Genomic DNA, 20,780 nt, shown 5'->3' on the forward strand with positions numbered 1-20,780 from the left:
GGGTTTAAGAGCACTCACTGCCTGCTCTTCCAAAGGTCCTGAGTTCAATTCCCAGCAATTACATGGTGCCTAAGAACCATCTGTGATGAGATCTGCTGCCTTCTGAGGAAAAGTACTAGTTAGTCATCCTCATCAACTTAGACCATGAAACCCAATATGGACAAGTTCAACAAATTGCCACATATAGGCTGCCCATTGTCAGGGCATAAATTTCATATTTTCTTTAATTTTATTGTGACTGGGATTGTTTCACTGGTTTCTTATCCAGTCTGTCATTGTACGTAGGAAGCCTACTGATTTTGAGGGGTTAACTTTGCATCTTCTTACTTTGCAGGAATTTTAAGTTTTTAATGGAGTCTTTAGGGTTTCTTATGTAAATAACATGCTTCACACATCGCCTGCAAACAGGGATACCTTTATTAGTTTCCTAACCTTTTTATTTCTTTCTCTTGTTCTATTACTCTATGCCCTCAGACACAGTCTTGAATAGAGAGAATGGATGCCATTGACTTGTTCTTGCTCTTGATAGGGATCTGAGTTTGACCCACTTAGCATGACCATTAAGCATGTCATAGGTGCCTTTATTAGCTTGAGGTATGGTTTTCCTCCCTCTGATGAGATAATCCTGTGGCTCCTGTCTTTGAGTCTGTGTTATGCCAAGGTTAGCATACTGATCTACATTCATTAAACCTTCCCTTTGCTTCTGGAATCAAACCAGATTGGATGGGATAATGGGATTTGAAAATAGTTTGATTCAGTTTTCTAGTATGATTTTGAGAACAGTCGTCTCTCTGTTTATCAAGAATATCCATCTGAAATTTTCATTTTATTTTCTTTGTCTTCTCTGCATTTGAAATCAAGGTAAGACTTCATAAAAAGAGTTTGGGAACCTTGTACTTTTCTACTTTGTAGATTAATCTGAATAGTATAAGTGTTAATTTTTCTATGAAGTTATGATGAAATTCTGTCATAAGCTTCTGGTCCTTGGTTTCATTTTTGCTGGGAAACTTAATTTTTGCTGGTTATGGATCTATTTATATCATATTGACTTAATTTTGATTTGTTATGCACATCTCATAACTTGTCTGTTTCTCTTAGATTTTCTAATTTTATGGGATACAAATTTTTCTAAACATGTCCTTATGATTTTCTGAATTTTGTTGATACCTGTTTTAATATTTGCTTTTTTCTAATTTTATTATTTTAGGTCTTCTCTCTCGTGGATAACTTGCTTCTGCATTTCTCAGTATTGCTTATTGCTTAGCTTTTCAAAGAACCAACTCTTCATTATACTGGTTCACTGTATTTTTTTTGTTTTATTTTGTTTTTATTCATTAATTCGAGCCCCAGTTTTCATCATTTCTTCCCATGTATTATTTAGGGTTTAGTTTTCTCTTGGCTTTAAAAGCCTGCAAGTGAATTTGCATTATTAACCTGAGAACTCTCAAATTTTCAATAGATTCCGAGAGACTGACATTCACTTTTTAGGTGTCTATGTGAGTAATCAGTGAACAGACCATGCTATCTGTTTTCCTCACCACTGTAAAGCATTTAAATAAATAGCCTTAAAGAAAGAAAAGGTTTAGCTGACTCCCAGTTTGACAATGGACCCCAGTATGGTGGGTTAGGTGCAGCATCAAGAGAGTCAGGCTGCTGCCAGAGCTCTCTCTGCAATCAGGGGGCAGAGAAACTAATGCTCATGCCTCACACCCTAATTTATCTTTTCCATGTGATCTGGGATCCCAGCTCATGGGATTGCATTGCCAACATTAATATCCTTTCTGGAAATACATCCCCCGACACACACACAAAACACCTCCAGAGGTGTGTTTCCGAAGTGATTCTGATTCCTACCAAGGTGTCAGTCAAGATTAACTGTCACTCACAGTCTTCACAGTGTGGTGGGCATACCTTCAAGCAGCTGTGATAGACAACATCCGATATCCAGTATTATTTATGTTATTGCTCTAAATGACAGGTGGACAAGAATATGGTATTGAGAATTCCTCATGGGAAACGAAGTCATAGGTCTCTTAAAACAACTGGCATTTGAGAGAATGACTTAAAACTCTGAGAACTGAAAATTGAGGCATTTGCAATATGGGCTTTACAATCTTCATTTTCTAAAACTGAGATCTGTCTTTACCTACTATCAATAATTGGCACCGTTTTGTTTTGTTTTCTTTTCATGGATAGCAAAAATAAATAAATAAATAAATAAATAAATAAATAAATAAATATAACAGTCATCCAAACTCTAGATGTCCTGATATTTAACTACTTCTTATGATTGAATTTCATTCACCAATTAGTATTTAATGCGTATAAAATTAGAGGTTCTTGAGAAAATTATATTGTATACAACTACATAAAAGATGGCATTGTCATGACAGGAAAACCTCTACTACCCACCTCTGCATCCTCATAGCCTAGGGCTCCAATTCCACGGCTGGTCTAGCTGCTGTAAGCAATTCAACCACATTTTGCTTCTATTGGTTTCCCTTTGAGACAGTCATGAAGGAATCCAAAACAAAGCTAACTCTGTGGTTTGCTGTTGTTGAGTGTTTTTTCTCTACTAACAACCATAAAATTAATTTTCAAGGAAAATGTATACAAAGAAGAGTAGGAATCTGATGCACTGGTGTGTGGACAGGGGCTTTAGTATGTGTTGTTGCCTTTGGAAAATTAATTCGTTAAATAGGAATGCTGAAAGAGTGTTTAGGAAATGCATCCAGAATAACTGCTGTTCTGTGCAGGACTCAAACAATAAACTAAACCCATTCTCCTGATGGCAGAAAAATATGCACAAATAGAGATGATATTGACATTCAGCAAATGATTCTCATATAAGAAATAAAGTACCTTTTAGAAATAACCCAATTGATTTAGTCCTGAAATCTGTAAAACATTGTGGGCTGTGTCTCCTATGTTAATATGCTAGTCATTAATGTGAACAAGCCATCAATCCTTGCAACCATTACCCCAGAAAGAGCTATTGTCTAATAACTACCAGAGAAAGGAGAGATCTGCTTCCTCAGGACATTTATGTACAAGTCCATATTGAGTGCTCTTCAGTCATGTGATTCAATAGCAAAGAAGGTTTAATTGAGCTGTGAGAAGGTGAGAGACATGTTTCGTAGCTAGCGTATGACTTGGCATCATGTTTGCTCACCTGCTCTCCTGTTGATGAAATATTTACTAAACATGTCCTGGGTACGCAGTACAATTCTGAAAATTATTGACTCAGTGATCAACAAAACAAATGCAAAACCCAGTTGTCAATAATACTTCTTTAGTGACGGAGTCAGACAAAAATCTATCATGTCTAGAAACAGATAAACGATGATTGCAGCCAATGGGACAGCATTAAACCAGTCTGTATTATGATAGCCATGGAAATTGTTCAAATGGTGGAACATTTTCATATTTGTTGGTGAATAAATATCAATTTATTTATTTCCACTCATCCCCTGGAACACTTCATATCTTTTTGGCACTTAGCTGTCACTTACCATTAAATGGCAATCCCTTCTATCCCATTGGCTTGATTGCAGTGTCTTGATAACTTGGAAGTGTCTATTTGGAGCAGCTATGTGATGTTCTCTTGTCCTTTATATCAAGCCTGGATGGAGTGCTGCTTACTCTTTCATGGAATTTATAAGAGTAGGAAGTATTATTAGAAGGCTACCATAGAAACATTTCTTATATATTACATGAAAGTACTGAACATTTCCCATTCCTCTGCTTTTGGGTACAGATATAAGCTATGATGTTATTTGGCAATAGTTTCGAGTTTGACTCACAATGAAAATAAGACCCACTGCTTGTGTTGTCTGTCATGTGGCTCCTTTGGTCCTGGTTTAATGCCAAGAGAGAATGAAAATGGGAGTTGCCAACATCATCCTAATCTTTATCAGGCTCAAAATGTGAGCTCTAAACTGTCCAACTTGAATTGAGCTCATTGTCTTTGTTTTTGCTGAATCTATGGAATTCAGCAAGTGTGTGGCAAGCCAACTTCTGAGCAAGTGTTCACCAGGATACTGATTAGAAACTGACTGTTAAAAGGTTCTGTCTGGAGATCCACATGGGAGCACTGGACTGAGCTCCCAAGGTTCAAATAAGGAGCAGAAGGAGGGAGAACATGGGCAAGGAAGTCAGGGCTATGAGGGGTGCGCCCACCCACTGAGATGGTGGGGCTGATCTAAAGGAAGCTCACCAAGGCCCGCTGGACTGGGACTGATGGAACATGTGATCTCTGAACGTGGTGGACAATGAGGACTTACTGAGAAGCCAAGGACAATGACACTGGGTTTTGATCCTACTGCATGTACTGGCTTTGTGGGAGCCTAGCCTGTTTGGATGCTCACCTTCCTAGACCTGAATGGAGGGGGGAGGACCTTGGACTTCTCACAGGGCAGGGAACCCTGACTGCTCTTTGGACTGGAGAGGGAGGGGGAGGGAGAGAGGGGAGAGGGAGGAAAATGAGAGGAGGGGAGGAGGTGGAAATTTTTAACTAAAAATAAGTAAATAAATAAAATAAAAATAAATAAATAAATAAATAAAAAGCCCTGACTGTTAGGGAACCTTTAGAATTTTCCTGTACCCAGGAAAATGTTATATAAATTTTTAGATCATGTCTGTTCTTTAGAAAATCATTTTATAATTTAAATATTATATAATAGTATGAGAAATAGTAAGAAAAATATAAAACATTGCCTTGAAGAATATTATAAGAATGCTAAGATTATATTTGTAGTCTAGCAAAGATATCTATGAGAATTACCTTTTAAAAATATCTTTAAATTTCCAAGTGTTTGAATGTGTGTGTGTGTGTATGTATGTTTGCGTACATGAAACTGTAGAGTTTCCCAACATCCAGAAGATGGTGTGAGATTTCCTGTCGGTGGAGATTTAGTTGGTTGTATGCCACTTAATATGAGTGCTGAGAACCAAGTTGAGACCTCTACAAGATCAATGTTTGCTCTTAACTACTGCTCCATCTCTCCAGCCCCAGAACTAGTTTTTCATCTGTGAATGAAGGAGATTTAGAAACTAACCAGTCATGGATGAATGCAAGGTGTTTCACATGATCTGACACAGAAGGACAGATTCACATACCCTTTTTATTTTATGTACCCTTAGGTACATAAAAGTTTGCCTCATTCAATGAACTATAAGGAAGGCTAAAAGATTAAGAATGCACCTAAGTAAAAAAACAAAACAAAACAAAACACTCTTTTCTTTCTAGTATAGCAAACCACTACAATTATACCAGTAAAGACTGAGTTCTGATGCTCTAATTGATCGCCAGTCTAATTATATCGTCTCAATATGTAAATAACAAATTGATAGTTCTGGTGATGAATGCAGAGCTATTGAGAAAGTGCTTAAGCATTGTTACATGAATATTAGCCCTTTGTATCACAGCTCTTGAGACTCCAGTCAGGAAATGGGCCCAATTAGAAGATAGATGTACTTCAAGGGTGTTTCTTGTTTCTAGTATCAAACCTGGTCAGACACAGCTGACTCACAGCTATTTGTAGGAGAACGACTATCCTAGTACTGCTTACTCTGCCATGTCCAAAAGAACATGATTTGAACAATTTTTAGTAACATAAATGAACCATATATACTTTGAGTATAAGGTTTTTAATTTAAGAAACTGTTTTATTCTTGTTAACTTACAATGTAAGAGCTGATTAAAGGCTTTGTTTGAATACAAAGATTTCTAAGTCTCTGATGAACCCACATTAAATTAGGTATTAGTTTCTGTTTTGCTTTCTTCCATGAAAGTAATAGTCTCATGCTGTTACCTTTTATTCAAGAAACAGTGAATATTAAAGTTTTTAAAACTTAAACATAAATATATTCATACTGCACTACAGAGAGGAAAAATATATTTATCTTCATTTTGTAGTGGAAGAGAGAGAGGGAATAAAGAAAGAGAGAGAGAGAGAAGGGAAGAGAGAGAGAGAGAGAGAGAGAGAGAGAGAGAGAGAGAGGCCTTTACTGTAGTAATGGCCAGCACCTACAGATGAGTACTGATCTACCAATAGCTCTTCAGCAGTACCTATCCTCCAGTCCATCAGGATCTACGCATTCACAAGCAACTATCTACAAATACTTATCCACTCTTACCTGTGCACCTCTGCCATTTCATTTGTAACTATTTACTACTACTTATGCATCAGCACTTGTCTACCAGCACCTATGTATTCATACCTGTCTAGCTGGAACTATGCCAGAGTATTTATCTATGTGTATTGTTCACCAGTATTAATCCATCAGCACCTATCATTATCATCTGTCTACTGGTTATGTGTATCCTTCAACATCTACTTGTCCATACCTATTTACCACTTTCCATTTAACTCTTCCTATCTCCATGTGTCCACTCAACAGATCTATTGACTTCTCACCCATCTACCTCTTAACTAAATATTTTAGCATAATCACAATAGTTGGTCAGAGGGTTGAGGTTGAGTGATTCTTTTAAGAAATCAAATCCCAAAGCAATTATAAGTGGTTCTTTATTGTAATACCAACATTTAGGAGTCTGAGACAAGAAGGTTGATTCAAGGCTAGCCTGGACTATGTAGTGAGTTTTGAGGCAGTCTGAATATAGACTGAGACCCTCTCTGATAGAGAAAAACAGATAATTTATTATATTCTCATAATTAGAATTGAACTTTTATATCTCATAAGAAATAAATCACTATAAAGCAGACTTTTTTCCTGAGGTCTTGGAGTTTATAAATTTCAGGACCAAAAAGATATTTACTCAGGTATAGTAGCTGATCACATGCTAATCACGTTTGTATGAGGAAAAGAGATTAAACTCACAAAAATGTGAAGTAAAAAATTGTATGTGTAAACATACTTCTTGAAGAAAAGTCTTCTTGGATTTTATAAACTGAAGTGTTAAATTTTATTTAATAGCTCTTAAACCCAGAACAATACTGAGGTATCTCTGTGTGATTTAAGAACTCATTTTGGTTTCATACATGTATTAGTTAAATCTCTCAGACATGTTCCCAAGTTATTAATGTTGAAAAGAGTAGACAGTGCATCGAATAATCCAATCACCTCAGTTAAAATTGACAATAAAATGTCCTTCTGTTAGAGCAGGGTTAAACAGAAGAATGACATTTGTGATTTTGCCTGCTGTATAACTATAGGGTAAATGTGACTTAGAAATAAAGGTAATGAAGCAATGCAGTGTTGTGTGCTGTGTGTCTTATAGAATAACCAACAAATGCTAGTTTAAGACTAATGAGTAAGGGATGTGTTCTTATATGATAATGGATGAAGATAATCTGCAAAAAACACAATAGTATGTTTTCATCAATCTATTCAGTTTCTAGTTGGCAATTAATAGTATCTCTTGGGACTAGAGCAATAGTTTAGCAGCTAAAAGCTTTTGTTCCTCTTCCAGAAGTCAAAGAATCAGTGGTTAAGCCCGGTCCAGTCTAGATTTGTTGGCTCAAAGCTGCCTGCAGTTTCAGTTCTGGGTATCCACTACCCACTTCTGGCTTCTTTGGACATCTGCTCTCTCATGCTGAGCAAACCCAAGCTGGCACATGCACATCCACATAAATGAACAGCCAAAAAATTATTTTAAAAAATCTTAAACCATATCTTTTATGGGCTTATAATTCTACCTCTGAGAAGAGAAACATTCTCCCAATCATCTATTCTTTCTTGAAACATCTTAAATTATATAGCATATCAATAAATTTTGAGCATGTACCATTGAATATATGCACTCAATTTAGTCATGAATTGTATGCATGAAAATCTTCAGTGATTATGAGTACAGCTGTAGGTCCAGGATCCACATAATTCAAATTCTAAATCTCCTTGTCTTCAAATTCTACAACTGTGTGATGGTAAACAAGATATTCATTAATCTCTCTCAGCTTTTCTCATTTTGAAGAGAATTAACATTATATTCTGTTCATCTATTGAGTTAATTTATGTGATACTGCCAACTATGAAGGACTAAAGTTCAGAGAAAAGTGTTAGCTTATAAATCAGATTATAAAATTAATGCCATTAGCTTTATTTTAGTTTATCTTCTTCAGAATGTGGTAAGAGAGTTGCTATTGTTCATGCCCTAAAAAGAAACTTCAGTTTTAGGATCTCTGCACTGTTTCTGTGTTGTTGTGTAACAACAGACACACACAACACAAACACATACACACATACACAAACACACTTCAAACATATGCATGTATACAGAGACACACATACAAAAGACAAATACACACAAAAAATATGCACTTATATAGACACACACAAAAAAAACACAAACACATACATGCATATATACAGAATCATGATGTTCCAACTCACACAATATATTGTTGAAGGAGCTGCGGGCTGCGTTCCTGCCACCCAGCTCCTGGCCCCCTGGCTAGCTTATGCCCCGAAATAACAACACAGAAACTTTATTCTTTTAAACACTGCTTGGCCCATTAGCTCTAGCCCTTACTGGTTAATTCTCATATCCCAATCAACCCATCTCTAATAATCTGTGTAGCACCAGTCTTACCGGGAAAGATTCAGCATGTCTGACCTGGCAGCTTGCTTCATTACATCTGCCCGGGAGAGCAGAAGCATGGCGTTTTACCTCACCTTCTCTTCCTCCCAGCATTTTGTTCTGTTTACTCCACCCATCTATGTTCTAACCTCTGAGGCCAAGCAGTTTCTTTATTAATTAACCAATGAACTTCCCACATTATTTCCCCTTTTTCTGTTTAAACAAAAAGGAAAGGCTTTCACTTTAACATAGTAAAATTACATATAACAAAACAGTTATCAAGCAAGAATTACAGTTACAATATTTACATCTATTTTATCTTTTATCATAACAAAGGAAAACAACTATAACTATCTATCTATTCTTCAACTCCATCAAAGACTCCAGAAGGATATAATATTACCTAAGTAAACGAGAAGTAAGCAACTTCCAAACTCTAGAAATGACAGAGGCATCTCACTGCCTGGACATTCACCCAAAGTTCTTTTGTACCGTTGGGGCATCCACCTTCAGCCTACAGGCCCATAGTTTCCAGCAGACATTTCAATGAAGCAGGAAATTTCAAAGACTGTTCAGTCACTATCTGCTCTGTCCTGCAGAATGTCTTGCAGACTCCTTCATGAATCAGGAACCCCAAAAGATCATCTCACCTTTAGGCAAGTTCAGAAGTCCTCTCTCTGTGTGTTCTCTGTGTACAGTTTATACAACAGTCCAGGCAAGAGCAGTTTCTTGCCCAAATGGCTATCAAACTCCATAAGGTGCCTCTTCAATACCCATCTTCTTCTTGAAGTATATGGGTGCTGCCAGGAGCAGACATGTCTCATTGTCATGAAAAACCCTAAGTTATTAAAACATTAAATGTCATATTCTGTAGTCTTTGAAAGATATGAAGAATGTCTATCTAAAATATATCTATGTACATCTAGAAAATCTAACTAACATGATTACAAGCTTGATTATTATTAATGATTATCCTTTAACAACCTATATACATTACATTTTTACATGAACTACACAATCACAATACCTTAATCAATATCAGAAATACATATACATATAACAAGACTGACCTTAAATTTATATCAATAAAGTCAAATTCATACCAATGCAAATTATTCATATCTATATCATATCCCCCTTTAAATGTAAAAGAACATTTATAAGCAATATTGGGAATATGGGCACAGTTTTTTCTCTCAAACTGCTTTCTGCTGTATGGGGGCACTATTATTCATATATTTCATGGTATAACCTGTCTGCTAGATTCATCTCAGTCAGCAGTCGAGTGAAGCAATTTTTTGAAGGTGTTCACAGCAACCTTTCAGAAGGGCATGGTCTATCATACTATATTGGGATAGAAGCAATCCACAGGGCCTCATCCTCTGTGAAAACAAAAGAAGAAACTCCTTTCCAAAGCATCATGTCCTTAGATCCAAATTTTAAAGTCAAGGTATTTTCAAAATATCTATCTTGGATTAGTTCAGCAGCATTTATAAACAAATATCTTTTAGCAGATGTTGCTCCTTCCTCACCATTAAAACAATTCAAAGAGAGCATAGCCGGGCAGTGGTGGCTCAAGCCTTTAATCCCAGCACTCGGGAGGCAGAGGCCTGGTCTACAAGAGCTAGTTCCAGGACAGGAACCAAAAGCTATGGAGAAACCCTGTCTCGTAAAATTAAAAAAAAAAAGAGAGAGAGAGAGAGCATAATAGCACACAGTATCAAAATTCTCTGTTTATGAGACAGGGTTTCTCTGTGGTTTTGGAGCCTGTCCTGGAACTAGCTCTTGTAGACCAGGCTGGTCTCGAACTCACAGACATCCGCCTGCCTCTGCCTCCCAAGTGCTGGGATTAAAGGCGTGCGCCACCACCGCCCGGCTAACTCTATTTTGTTTATTTTTACTTTTTGAGACAGGTTTTCTGTATATCTTTGTCCTGGAATAACTCTGTAGACCAGGCTGTCCTTGAACTCTCAGAAATCCACCTGTCTCTGCCTCCCAGGCTTTGGGATTAATGGTGTATGCTACCACACCTTGAACTCACAGAGATCTGTCTTTCTCTGTCTTCTAGGCACTGGGGTTAAAGGCTTGTGCTACCACACCTTGAAGTCACAGAGGTCAATCTACCTCTGCCTCCCAAGTGTTGGGATTAAAGGTGTGTACTACCACACCCAACTACTTTCTTTCTTCCTTTTTTTTTTTTTACTTTTAAGAACTTTAACTTTTAGTCTGCATATATTTTTAACACACTGTAAATCATTTAGAGGTTTTCTTTGTTTTTGAATCTCTCTTTATTGTATTTCTCTCTTTTTCTGACCACACAAGCCTTTAAATTACTGAGCAATATGGATAGGATTAAAGCCATGGCTTTGGTGGCTGGATCCAGCTTATTCCTTAGCTTTCCAGCCTCATGGCGGAGGTACCAGCTGTAGCCATTTTTATTGCCACAACTCTATGGCATTTCAAGGTCCTTGCCAGCAAACAAGCTACAACACTCAAATGCTCTCTCTGTAGCTGACCTCCTGCCTCAAAGAGTTAGAGTTTGCCCTGGCAGGATGGCCCACAAAGCCGGCATTTTAAAACAACTCAGCTTTTTTCCTGCTACTGCTGAAAACAAACAAGCATTCAGTCGGCTTTTATCAATACCATTTAAGTGTTTCGTGGCAGGACCTCTTAAGAGCTGCAGGTTTTTGCAGCTAAAGCTGAGTCAGGAAGCCTCTCTTAGATGAGAGCACTTGCTTGCCTCTAGCAAGCAGAGTGGACCCGAGAAATTGCTGTTACAAGAAAACATGCTTTACTCTATTCTTTCCCAAGCTTTCTCAGGCTTTCTGTGGACTAAGTTATCCACGTCTGGGAGCCATTCTATTGAAGGAGCTGCGGGCTGCGTTCCTGCCACTGGGCTCCCAGTCGCCTGGCTAGCTTATGCCCTGAAATAACAACACTCAAACTGTATTCTTTTAAAAACTGCTTGGCCTATTAGCTCTAGCCCTTACTGGCTAATTCTCATATCCCGATCAACCCATCTCTAATAATTTGTGTAGCACCAGTCTTACCGGGAAAGATTCAGCATGTCTGACCTGGCAGCTTGCTTCATTGCATCTGCCCTGGAGAGCAGATGCATGGCGTTTTACCTCACTTCTTCTTCCTCCCAGCATTCTGTTCTGTTTATTCCACCCACCTATGTTCCAACCTATGAGGCCAAGTAGTTTCTTTATTAATTAACCAATGACCTTCCCACATCAATATATATTCTAGATTTTGTTTTAATTTAAGATTACATATAGACTTAGATTTTATTTTCTAGGCCTCAAAAATCAACCCAACAAAAAAGATTTCCTGTGTAGAATTATAACATTTATTAAAAGTTTACCCTAGGATCTATTACGTGGTCATTTCGGAAAGTTTTGTGTCTCTTTTATTAATGAGGATCTTAGTACCAGCAAACTGGCTGCCAGAATTACTGAAACAAATTTCACAGCTCAGACCAGACAAAAGGATGAAAGTGATGCCCCCTTTATCAGTGGTGCCTCTTTCTGATTTGCCCCCCAAATCTGACCTTTACATGCCACACACGTTAGACATATCACAGCACAGGTTACCCTAAACCTAACATGCCTAGTGTGTGTTTAGGACTTTATAGTCTTCAATGTTAAAATTATTATTCTCTGCAGAGGGAGTAAATCATAACATACATAAATCATTTTACACTGTGCACACTTCAGAGCAGCCTTTTAGAGAAGACAGAGCCAAGACTACTGTTACCTTGGAAAACAGAATAGAAATAATCCTACCAACAAGATTTTCAGAAACGTAGATTTATGTATTAATGTGTGATGGATTAATCCCTCAAAAACTTAGTCATGTGCAAATACTTCATTGAACAATTCTATGAAAGTTCAGATAAGATATGTCTGTTTGTGCACAGCTGAACCTTAATGCTCTCAGCAGGAAAAATCACAGCTTATGCATGGAACACCAAACTACTGTTCTCCTTTATTGTGTAGTTGATGTGAAGGTGAATTCTTAAAACAAAACAGGATGAAGAAGATGAGGAAGAAGAAGAAGAAGAAGAAGAAGAAGAAGAAGAAGAAGAAGAAGAAGAAGAAGAAGAAGAAGAGGAAGAGGAAGAGGAAGAGGAAGAGGAAGAGGAAGAGGAAGAGGAAGAGGAGGAAGAGGAAGGAGAAGGAGGAGGAGGAGGAGGAGGAAGAAGAAGAAGAAGAAGAAGAAGAAGAAGAAGAAGAAGAAGAAGAAGAAGAAGAAGAAGAAGAAGAAGAAGAAAGAAGGAAAAAAATGCAGCAATGAGAATTCTAGGATAAAGGTCTTGTTCTCAGTGTTGCTGTCAGCTGGAACATCAGAGTTCTGGGGGGATTGGAAAGGACAGTTCTAGAAAGTGAGTTAAGAGGTGATACCAACTTCAGTGCCCAAACCGTTGCTTCTTTCTCTTTATTTAAGCAGATCATACCAAAAAACACTGTCTTTGTGTCATGTGTAATTCTTTTCTCTCACTTCTCCAACTCCTCCCTTGCCCCCATCCCATCTCACGACCACTTCTACAGTTATACACACACACACACACACACACACACACACACACACACATGAACACACACACACCAGTTAGTTTTGCCCTTATTTGCAAGTATTTAGGCCTGACCACATAGGATTAGGGCCTCATCCAGGAAATAAGATCTTTCTCCCACCATCAGTTTTACAGTTCCTAGGGAAGTGTGCCTTTGAGAAAATGGATGGTTTGGTTACACTGCTGTCTAAGTTACTCTCTCAGGCACACTGGAATGTCTTCCCTCTATCAGTTGTTACTAACATTCAACTCTGGTTTAGCTATTTAACTTTTGTAAGGCAGCTTTGATTGTGCATGATTTGTTTTCTTCTGTTTCTCTTCACTCTTCTTTGTTTCAGACTTGGAAAAAATTAATCATGTCCCAAGTAAATGACTGTATGAGAATGAAAAGTTCTTTGAGTTCAACACTGGGTTTTCTGAGATGGCGTCATATTTTAATTTATAGTACATTATGTTTTCTCAAGTAAACTTTATAAAGTTAATTTTATTAAACAGTTTACTCTCTGGATAAGTGCCCTAACTACCATAAGTCTTCTTGTGTTGTAGATATTGTCAGAACTTTCTTGTATATAGTATAAACACTGCTCTTTTAAAACCCAAGACAACATATTAGTACTCTCTTTGTAAACTTCTCACTTATAAGCTTTCTCATACTCAGAAAGATATCATAAATGGAAAAAAAAACAAGCAAACAAACAGAAAATTTTGAGGTGGCTAGCAGTAATAGTTTCAGAAACAAATGTTCTATTTTATGGGAATTTATTTTTCTTGTTGAAAAGTAAGCATACCTTTTTCATTAAGTATCAGTATGTTACTTTGTGTTGCTTTTATTTCTTTATTTTACTGTATATAGAAAAAACTTGAGTTTATAGGGATTAAATACATTGCTCAATGTACTAAAACTGATCATCAGACCCTTTTCCCTATGTCCACTGATCAAGGATTTGCCTTTCTCCATCGTGGATCAATTGTCTTTGGGTCATGATGAGGACAAGGCTGGACAATGATCTACAAATGCTGGCATTTCGTCTCAGATGGAAAAAAGAGGGAGGTCTGCATAGAGCTAACCCACTCATTGAACACAATAGCCCCTACTCCAGTGACTGGAAGGCATTGCATTCAAATACAGTGCTGCAAACCTGCAAGTCATACATTCCTGTTTCCTAATGCTCTAAAAGTACATCATTGTGGGACAGATAAAGTACTTCTATGTCTGTCCCTCCTACTTTCCTACTTACCTGTCTCTTGACTGATGTGTGTTTTATGTAAACAGATTTTTGTTTTTTGCATTGGAAGTCTTAAGTTTCCACTTCATGATTTGCTTCTTCCCCAGTTAGGATTCTGCTCATCAGAAGTATTGATGGGTCTCCTTTATAACAATAGGCCATACTGAGACACCACCCACACACTAAGGTAGAAAGTACCAGCCATTTATGGATAGATTACAAGCACATGTATGTTGGAAGGAAGACAGTGATGTTGGCTGGGTACATATGTAGCTATATTTCCATTGGCCTATTTTTACTCAGTTTTTATCTCATTTGGATTCTCCATGAGGGCATAACAAGAGGCACTCCACCCTAACACTTACTTTGCCATGTCTGTCTCAATGCTTTTCTGTATTCCAATGACCACAGAAGGAGTTAGAACTGCAAGATCTCATTCAAAATCAAGAATATAAACACTCTCTTGATAGGAAGAGCCATAAGACACAAAGACAAAAGCTTGAATGACTTTCCTTCTCAATTTCATTTTTAAAGATTTTAAATTTTTTTCTTAAATTTTCTGTATGTGTATATATCTGTATAGGAGTATGTGCAGGTAAATGTGGGTTCCCATGTAGGAAAGAAGCAGGTATTGGGTCCCTGGAGCTAGAGGTATGGGATGTTGTGAACCTAGTGCAGGTGAAGGGAACTGAACTTCAGTCCTATGAGAGAATATCAAGTCTTTACCACCAGCTGTTTCTCCAGTCCAGGGACTGAAGCCATGAGAAGAAGATATTAATGCAGACTCCTGCGTTCCCTATTTCCCTTTTAACCTCATTTTCTTAGTAACAGCTGTCACTAACTCACAATATGCATGTACAGATAGGGAAGCATTTTGTCTTTGACTTTATTTTTTCTTCGATATATAATCATTACACACAATCCATTTTTCATGTATGTAACAAGGTCACTGTTGTTTATATTAGGACATGATTGAATTATTCCTGATAAGGAATAGGAGGGCAGCATTACTAACACCAACTGAAATAAATACATTTAGTTTTTCTTGCTATTAATATAAGCCAACATAAACTGGAAGGAATATGCTCAGAGAATTATAAATGGAAGTCATGTAAATATATGTGTATTGGTAATGAACTTCTCTAGTCATCGTGTTCCTCACTTAGTGATGGTTTATGACAGAAACCTGTTGTTACCGTTTGCTTGAAGCATCAAATATTTTGTCCAAGATAACATAGTTAAGGCAAGATTAGACTATGCATTTTTCTTTTTTCTTTTTATTGAGAATAGATTCTTCTCCCCTACAAACATAATGACCACAGTTTCTCCTCCTCCCCTCTTCTCTGCTCCCCATCACCACCTCTTTTCTATCCCAGATCCATTCCCCCTCTTCTCCTTTGACCTTTCAGTAAAGATCAGCCTTCCAAGAGAAAACAAGCAAAACAAACAAAACAAAACAAGATACAATAAGAAAAGGCAAAAGCCCTCATATTTAGGCTGGACAAGGCAACTCAAAAAGAAGAAAACAGTTCCAAGATCAGGCAAAATAGTCAGAAACAAACACACTCCTGCTCCCACTCCCCAGTCCTCTGCATATATATTATGACTGTTACCTTGGTGTTTTTGTAAAAAAAAATATACATCTTTCAAATATGAAGTGACTGTTACTTTCCCTGAGGAGCCCTGTTATGACATTTGAAAAAATGAAGAGGCATGCTAGGATACAGAGACATGTGGTAAAAAATCAAGTCTTACTATTTTAATTTTGCAGAATAGGCAGCTTATGTAAACCATGTCCACACAACCTTCATGGCTAGACTACCATTTCAGGTTCTCCTTGATTCAGTGTTTGGGGAATACATTTCCTGTCCTGGTGATTTGATATTTATAATTATAAAGACAGAGAGAGAAAAAGAGAATTTCAAGCCTTATTATAGTCTCAATTGTTCTCTCACCAAATAAAAAGTTAAAACATAATTGGACAGTCAGACATCAACATGGGAAGTTGTGGAGATTGAGTTCAATCCCCAAGGACTAGAAGCATCTCTGATAAGAGGACAAACAAATTATAACAAAGATTACATAAGGCTTTACAAGGTGTTTCTAACTATGAGACTTTAGTCCTCCTTTATTCAGATCACACCATTCTCTGCACACATATCAAATGACTCTTAACTTTGTGCTTTTCATCTGAATTTTTTTATTGATTTTTATTGAGTGCTACTTTTTTCTCTGCTTCCCTCCCTGCTTCTTCCCTTCTCCTTCAACCCTTCCCCAATGTTCCCATGTTTCCAATTTACTCAGGATATCTTATCTTTTCCTACTTCACATGTAGGTTAGATCTATGTATGTCTCTCTTAGGGTCTAGGTTCTCTGGGATTGTGATTTCTGGGCTGGTTTTCTTTGCTTTATGTTTAAAAAACACCTATGAGTGAGTACATGTGATAATTCTCTTTCTTTGTTTGGGTTACCTAACTCAAAATATTGCTTTCTAACTCCATCCATTTCCCAGTAAACTTCAAGATGTCATTTTTTTTTGTGCTGTGTAGAACTCCATTGTATAAATGTACCACATTTTCCTATGATTCTTTGGTTGAGAGACATTTGGGTTGTTTCCAGGTTCTGGCTATGACAAACAATGCTGCTATGAACATAGTTGAGCACATGTCCTTGTGGTATAATTACCAAAGAATCCTTTAGATATATACCCAAAAATGGTATTACTGGGTCTTGAGGAAGGTTGTTTCCTAATTTTTTTGAGAAATTGCCACAGTGACATCCAAAGGGGCTGGCAGCTTGCATTCCCACCAGAAATGCAGGAGTGTTCTTTTTTTGCCAAAACTTCTCCAGCATAAGTTGTCATCAGTGTTTTTGATCTTGGCCATTCTTACAGGTTTAAGATCGAATCTCAGAGTTGTTTTGATTTGCATTTCTCTGATGGTGAAGGATGTTGAACATTTCCTTCAGCCATTTTAGATTCCTCTGTTGAGAGTTCTCTGTTTACGTTTGTACTCCATTTTTTTAAGTTGGATTATGTGTTGTTTTGATGACCAATTTCTTGAGTTCTTTGTATATTTTGGAGATCATACCTCTGTCCGATGTGGGGTAGTAAAGATCTTTTCCCATTCTGTAGACTGTCATTTTCTCTTGTTGACTGTGTCTTTTGCTTTACAGAAGCTTTTCAGTTTCAGGACGTCCCATTTATTGTTACTGCTGGGGTTATATTTAGGAAATGGTCTCCTGTGCCAGGGCGTTCAAGTGTATTTCCCACTTTCTCTTCTCTAAGTTTCAGTGTGGCTGGCTTTATGTTGAAGTCTTTGATCCATTTGGACTTGAATTTTGTGCATGTTGATAGATATGGGTCTATTTACATTCTTGTACATGCTGACATCCAGTTATGCCAGCACCACTTGTTAAATATGCTTTCTTTTTTCCACTTGATATTTTTTTCTTCTTTGTCAAAAATCAGGTGTTTGAAGGAGTGTGGATTAATATCAAGGTCTTCTATTTGGTTCCATATTAACTCCTGTCTGTTCTTATGCCAATACCATGCTGTTTTCAGTACTGTAGCTCTGTAGTAGAGTTTGAAGTCAGGGACTGTGATGCCTCCAGAAGTCCTTTTATTGTATAGAATTGTTTTGGCTATCCTGGGTTTTATGCTTTTCCATATAAAGTTGAGTAATGTTCTTTTGAGGTCTGTGAAGAATTTTGCTGGGGTTTTGATGGGCATTGCATTGACTCTGCAGATTTCTTTTGGTAAGATTGCCATTTTTACTATGTTAATTCTACCTACACAAGAGCATGGGAGATCTTTCCATTTTCTGATGTCTTCTTCAATTTCTTTCTTCAAAGATTTAAAGTTCTTGTCTTCAAAGACTTGAAGTTCTGTTAGTTGAATTTTAAATTCAACTAGCAGGCTATATCCCTTTTCTTTCTGTTGTAATAAGAGCGGCGGGGCTGTGTTCCGCCACCCGGCTGCCCGCACGACTAGCTTATGCCCCGAAATAATTACACGGAAACTGTATTCTTTTAATCACTGCCTGGCCCATTAGTTCCAGCCTCTTATTGGCTAGCTCTTACATATTGATCTAACCCATTTCTAATATTCTGTGTAGTACCATGAGTTGGCTTACCAGGAAAGATCTTAACCTGCGTCTGTCTGGAGTGGGAGAATCATGGCGACTCCTGACTCGGCTTCTTTCGCCCACCATTCTGTTCTGTTTACTCCACCCACCTAAGGGCTGGCCTATAAATGGGCCAAGGCAGTTTCTTTATTAATTAACCAATGAAAGCAACAGATTAGAAAGAAATCACTCCCCCATCATCTTTCATTCTTTTTCTGTGAAGAACAAATATGTAGAGTATAGTGTTTTCTCAAATGTACTGCTTTTCTTCTCTGTTACAGGCCCAACAGCTCACCGAACTGGAACAGAAGCTAGCTGTCGCCAAAAATGAACTTGAGAAAGCAGCTCTCGACAGGGTAAGTGCCATCCAGGAGCCATCACGACTTGGTTTTCAGGCACACAGTTTGTGCTTGCTGCTGCCTGCGTCCACCCAGCACAATTCTAGAAACTGCACAAAAGCTGGTCTTCAAACTCCTGAGTGTGTGATGTCTTCCTTGCACTCATTTTTTTTTCTGCCACTGTCAGTTGAGGGAACTCTGTGTGTTTGTAACTCCATTGTTCATTTATCTTTCTGGCACATTTATTCCATAACATCGTGTGTAAACGTACTTAATGTGTAAGCCATACTATTCTGTGAAAACTCTGGAAGTAAAATGGAAGTAGCCATGAGCTGTTAAAAATGTGTCTTAAATGCCTGTGCCTTAGCACTGTTCCTCCTATTCGAGAGCTTGGAAATTTGCACAAGGATATTACATGTTTCAATAACCAAAAACGTGGACTTCATATATATTGTATAGCCATACTTTGGAATACCATTCCAAACACAAAAATTACAAATAAAATATATTTTGTCTATAAATAATAATTGTTCAAACACATGAAATCTATTAAGTATTTATAGAGGTAGAATAAGTGAAAGAACAAGTATTCAAATTATGGATTTAATTGTTTTCTGAGAAATTTAGTGTAGATGGCTGTGAAGTACACTTGCATGTATGTGTTTCACCCTTCACTCATTGAAATGATGCAAAGTAATAGTTCGCGCTAGTACTGAATACATAAATATCACATGTATGTTAAGCATGCAATATATATGTAGACACTGGGTACATGCTGCCTCCATATTTATTTGTATTACAAATATTTGCCTATCCGTCTGTAATTTATGTATCATGCAGCTGGGTTAAGTAGTTATTCAATTCAGACTGCTGCTAACCTTGTACATAATATTATTTTCTACATAGCCTTGTAATTCTCAAAGTCATCTTGGCTAAACTTAAAGTGTTCTGCCTTCTGCCAAGAACTTTCTATATTGGTGATCACAATTTAGTAATAATTTTATAGATAATATTGAACAGGGACACCAGTGCATTTGGGAGCTTTTTTTTTCTTCACTAATTCATTATACGAACTCGGAGAATCTGTAAAGAAAAGAGGTTACCCTTTAATTACCAGAATTGAACTGTGGGCATTTCACTGTGGAACAGATAGGAGAAAGACCATGTGGGGGATTGGTTCCCTTTGAAGATAGTCAGGTTTTACACTTTAGGAAACCCGATACTGTATGGATACTTTGATACTGTGCTGCACACTTTGCACTGTATGGTAAATTTAAGCCCAGGCTAAAATTTTACTTCTTAGGAATGAGACTCTGTCTCTCTTAAGCATATATCTTTGCTCTGTTATGATCCAAACATCTTCACAGCTGACAGACAGAGTATGAGGACTATGTCACAATGGAGAAATTAGAAAGAATATATCCTGAATGTTAATGATGTTCCTTTGTAAAATTTGGAGCTCTGAGTCAAATTAAATATTCAGAGAAGTAGATATCTCACTAACCTTAGTTCTTTGGAATTACCATTTATTAATTATCCAAGTTATTAACATTTAATAGTTCAAGGCAGCCCAGCTTCTATTCTTTGGGGGTAGAACAGGCATAATTTATTTTATCAAAAATTAGTTTTATACCAGGACAGGCTCCAAAACCACAGAGAAACCCTGTCTCGAAAAACCAAAAAAAAAAAAATTAGTTTTGTAAAACATTTAATTTTATGATTATTCCAGTGATGTTCACCTCATCTCTTCCAACTCCTACTCTGTCACTTTTTACAAAGGGCACAAGACTTTTGTAGATTTAGTGGAATTAGAAAACCAAGGGGAACATACAATCTTAAATTTTCCTAGATCACATTTAAAAAATTATTCTCTGTCCTTGCTGCCACTGTCTCTGAAAAACGTATTAAATCCTAAGAAGACATTGAGTCTTCAAGGTCCTGAGGCAATCTCACAACTTTTAAGACTATTATTTC

General features: G+C 37.2%; 1 protein-coding gene across 2 annotated transcripts in view; it reads left to right on the forward strand.

Moving 5' to 3' along the window:
* LOC130865307 (leucine zipper protein 2) overlaps positions 1 to 20,780 on the forward strand; it is a 391,653-nt gene that overhangs the window by 318,394 nt on the left and 52,479 nt on the right. For both annotated transcript variants that reach the window (XM_057756310.1, XM_057756311.1), the window contains exon 8: positions 18,750 to 18,824. In XM_057756310.1, the coding sequence (XP_057612293.1) occupies positions 18,750 to 18,824 (75 nt within the window). The remainder of the gene's footprint in view (positions 1 to 18,749; positions 18,825 to 20,780) is intronic.

This window comes from Chionomys nivalis, chromosome 23 (assembly GCF_950005125.1).
Source record: "Chionomys nivalis chromosome 23, mChiNiv1.1, whole genome shotgun sequence".
Taxonomy (NCBI): domain Eukaryota; kingdom Metazoa; phylum Chordata; class Mammalia; order Rodentia; family Cricetidae; genus Chionomys; species Chionomys nivalis.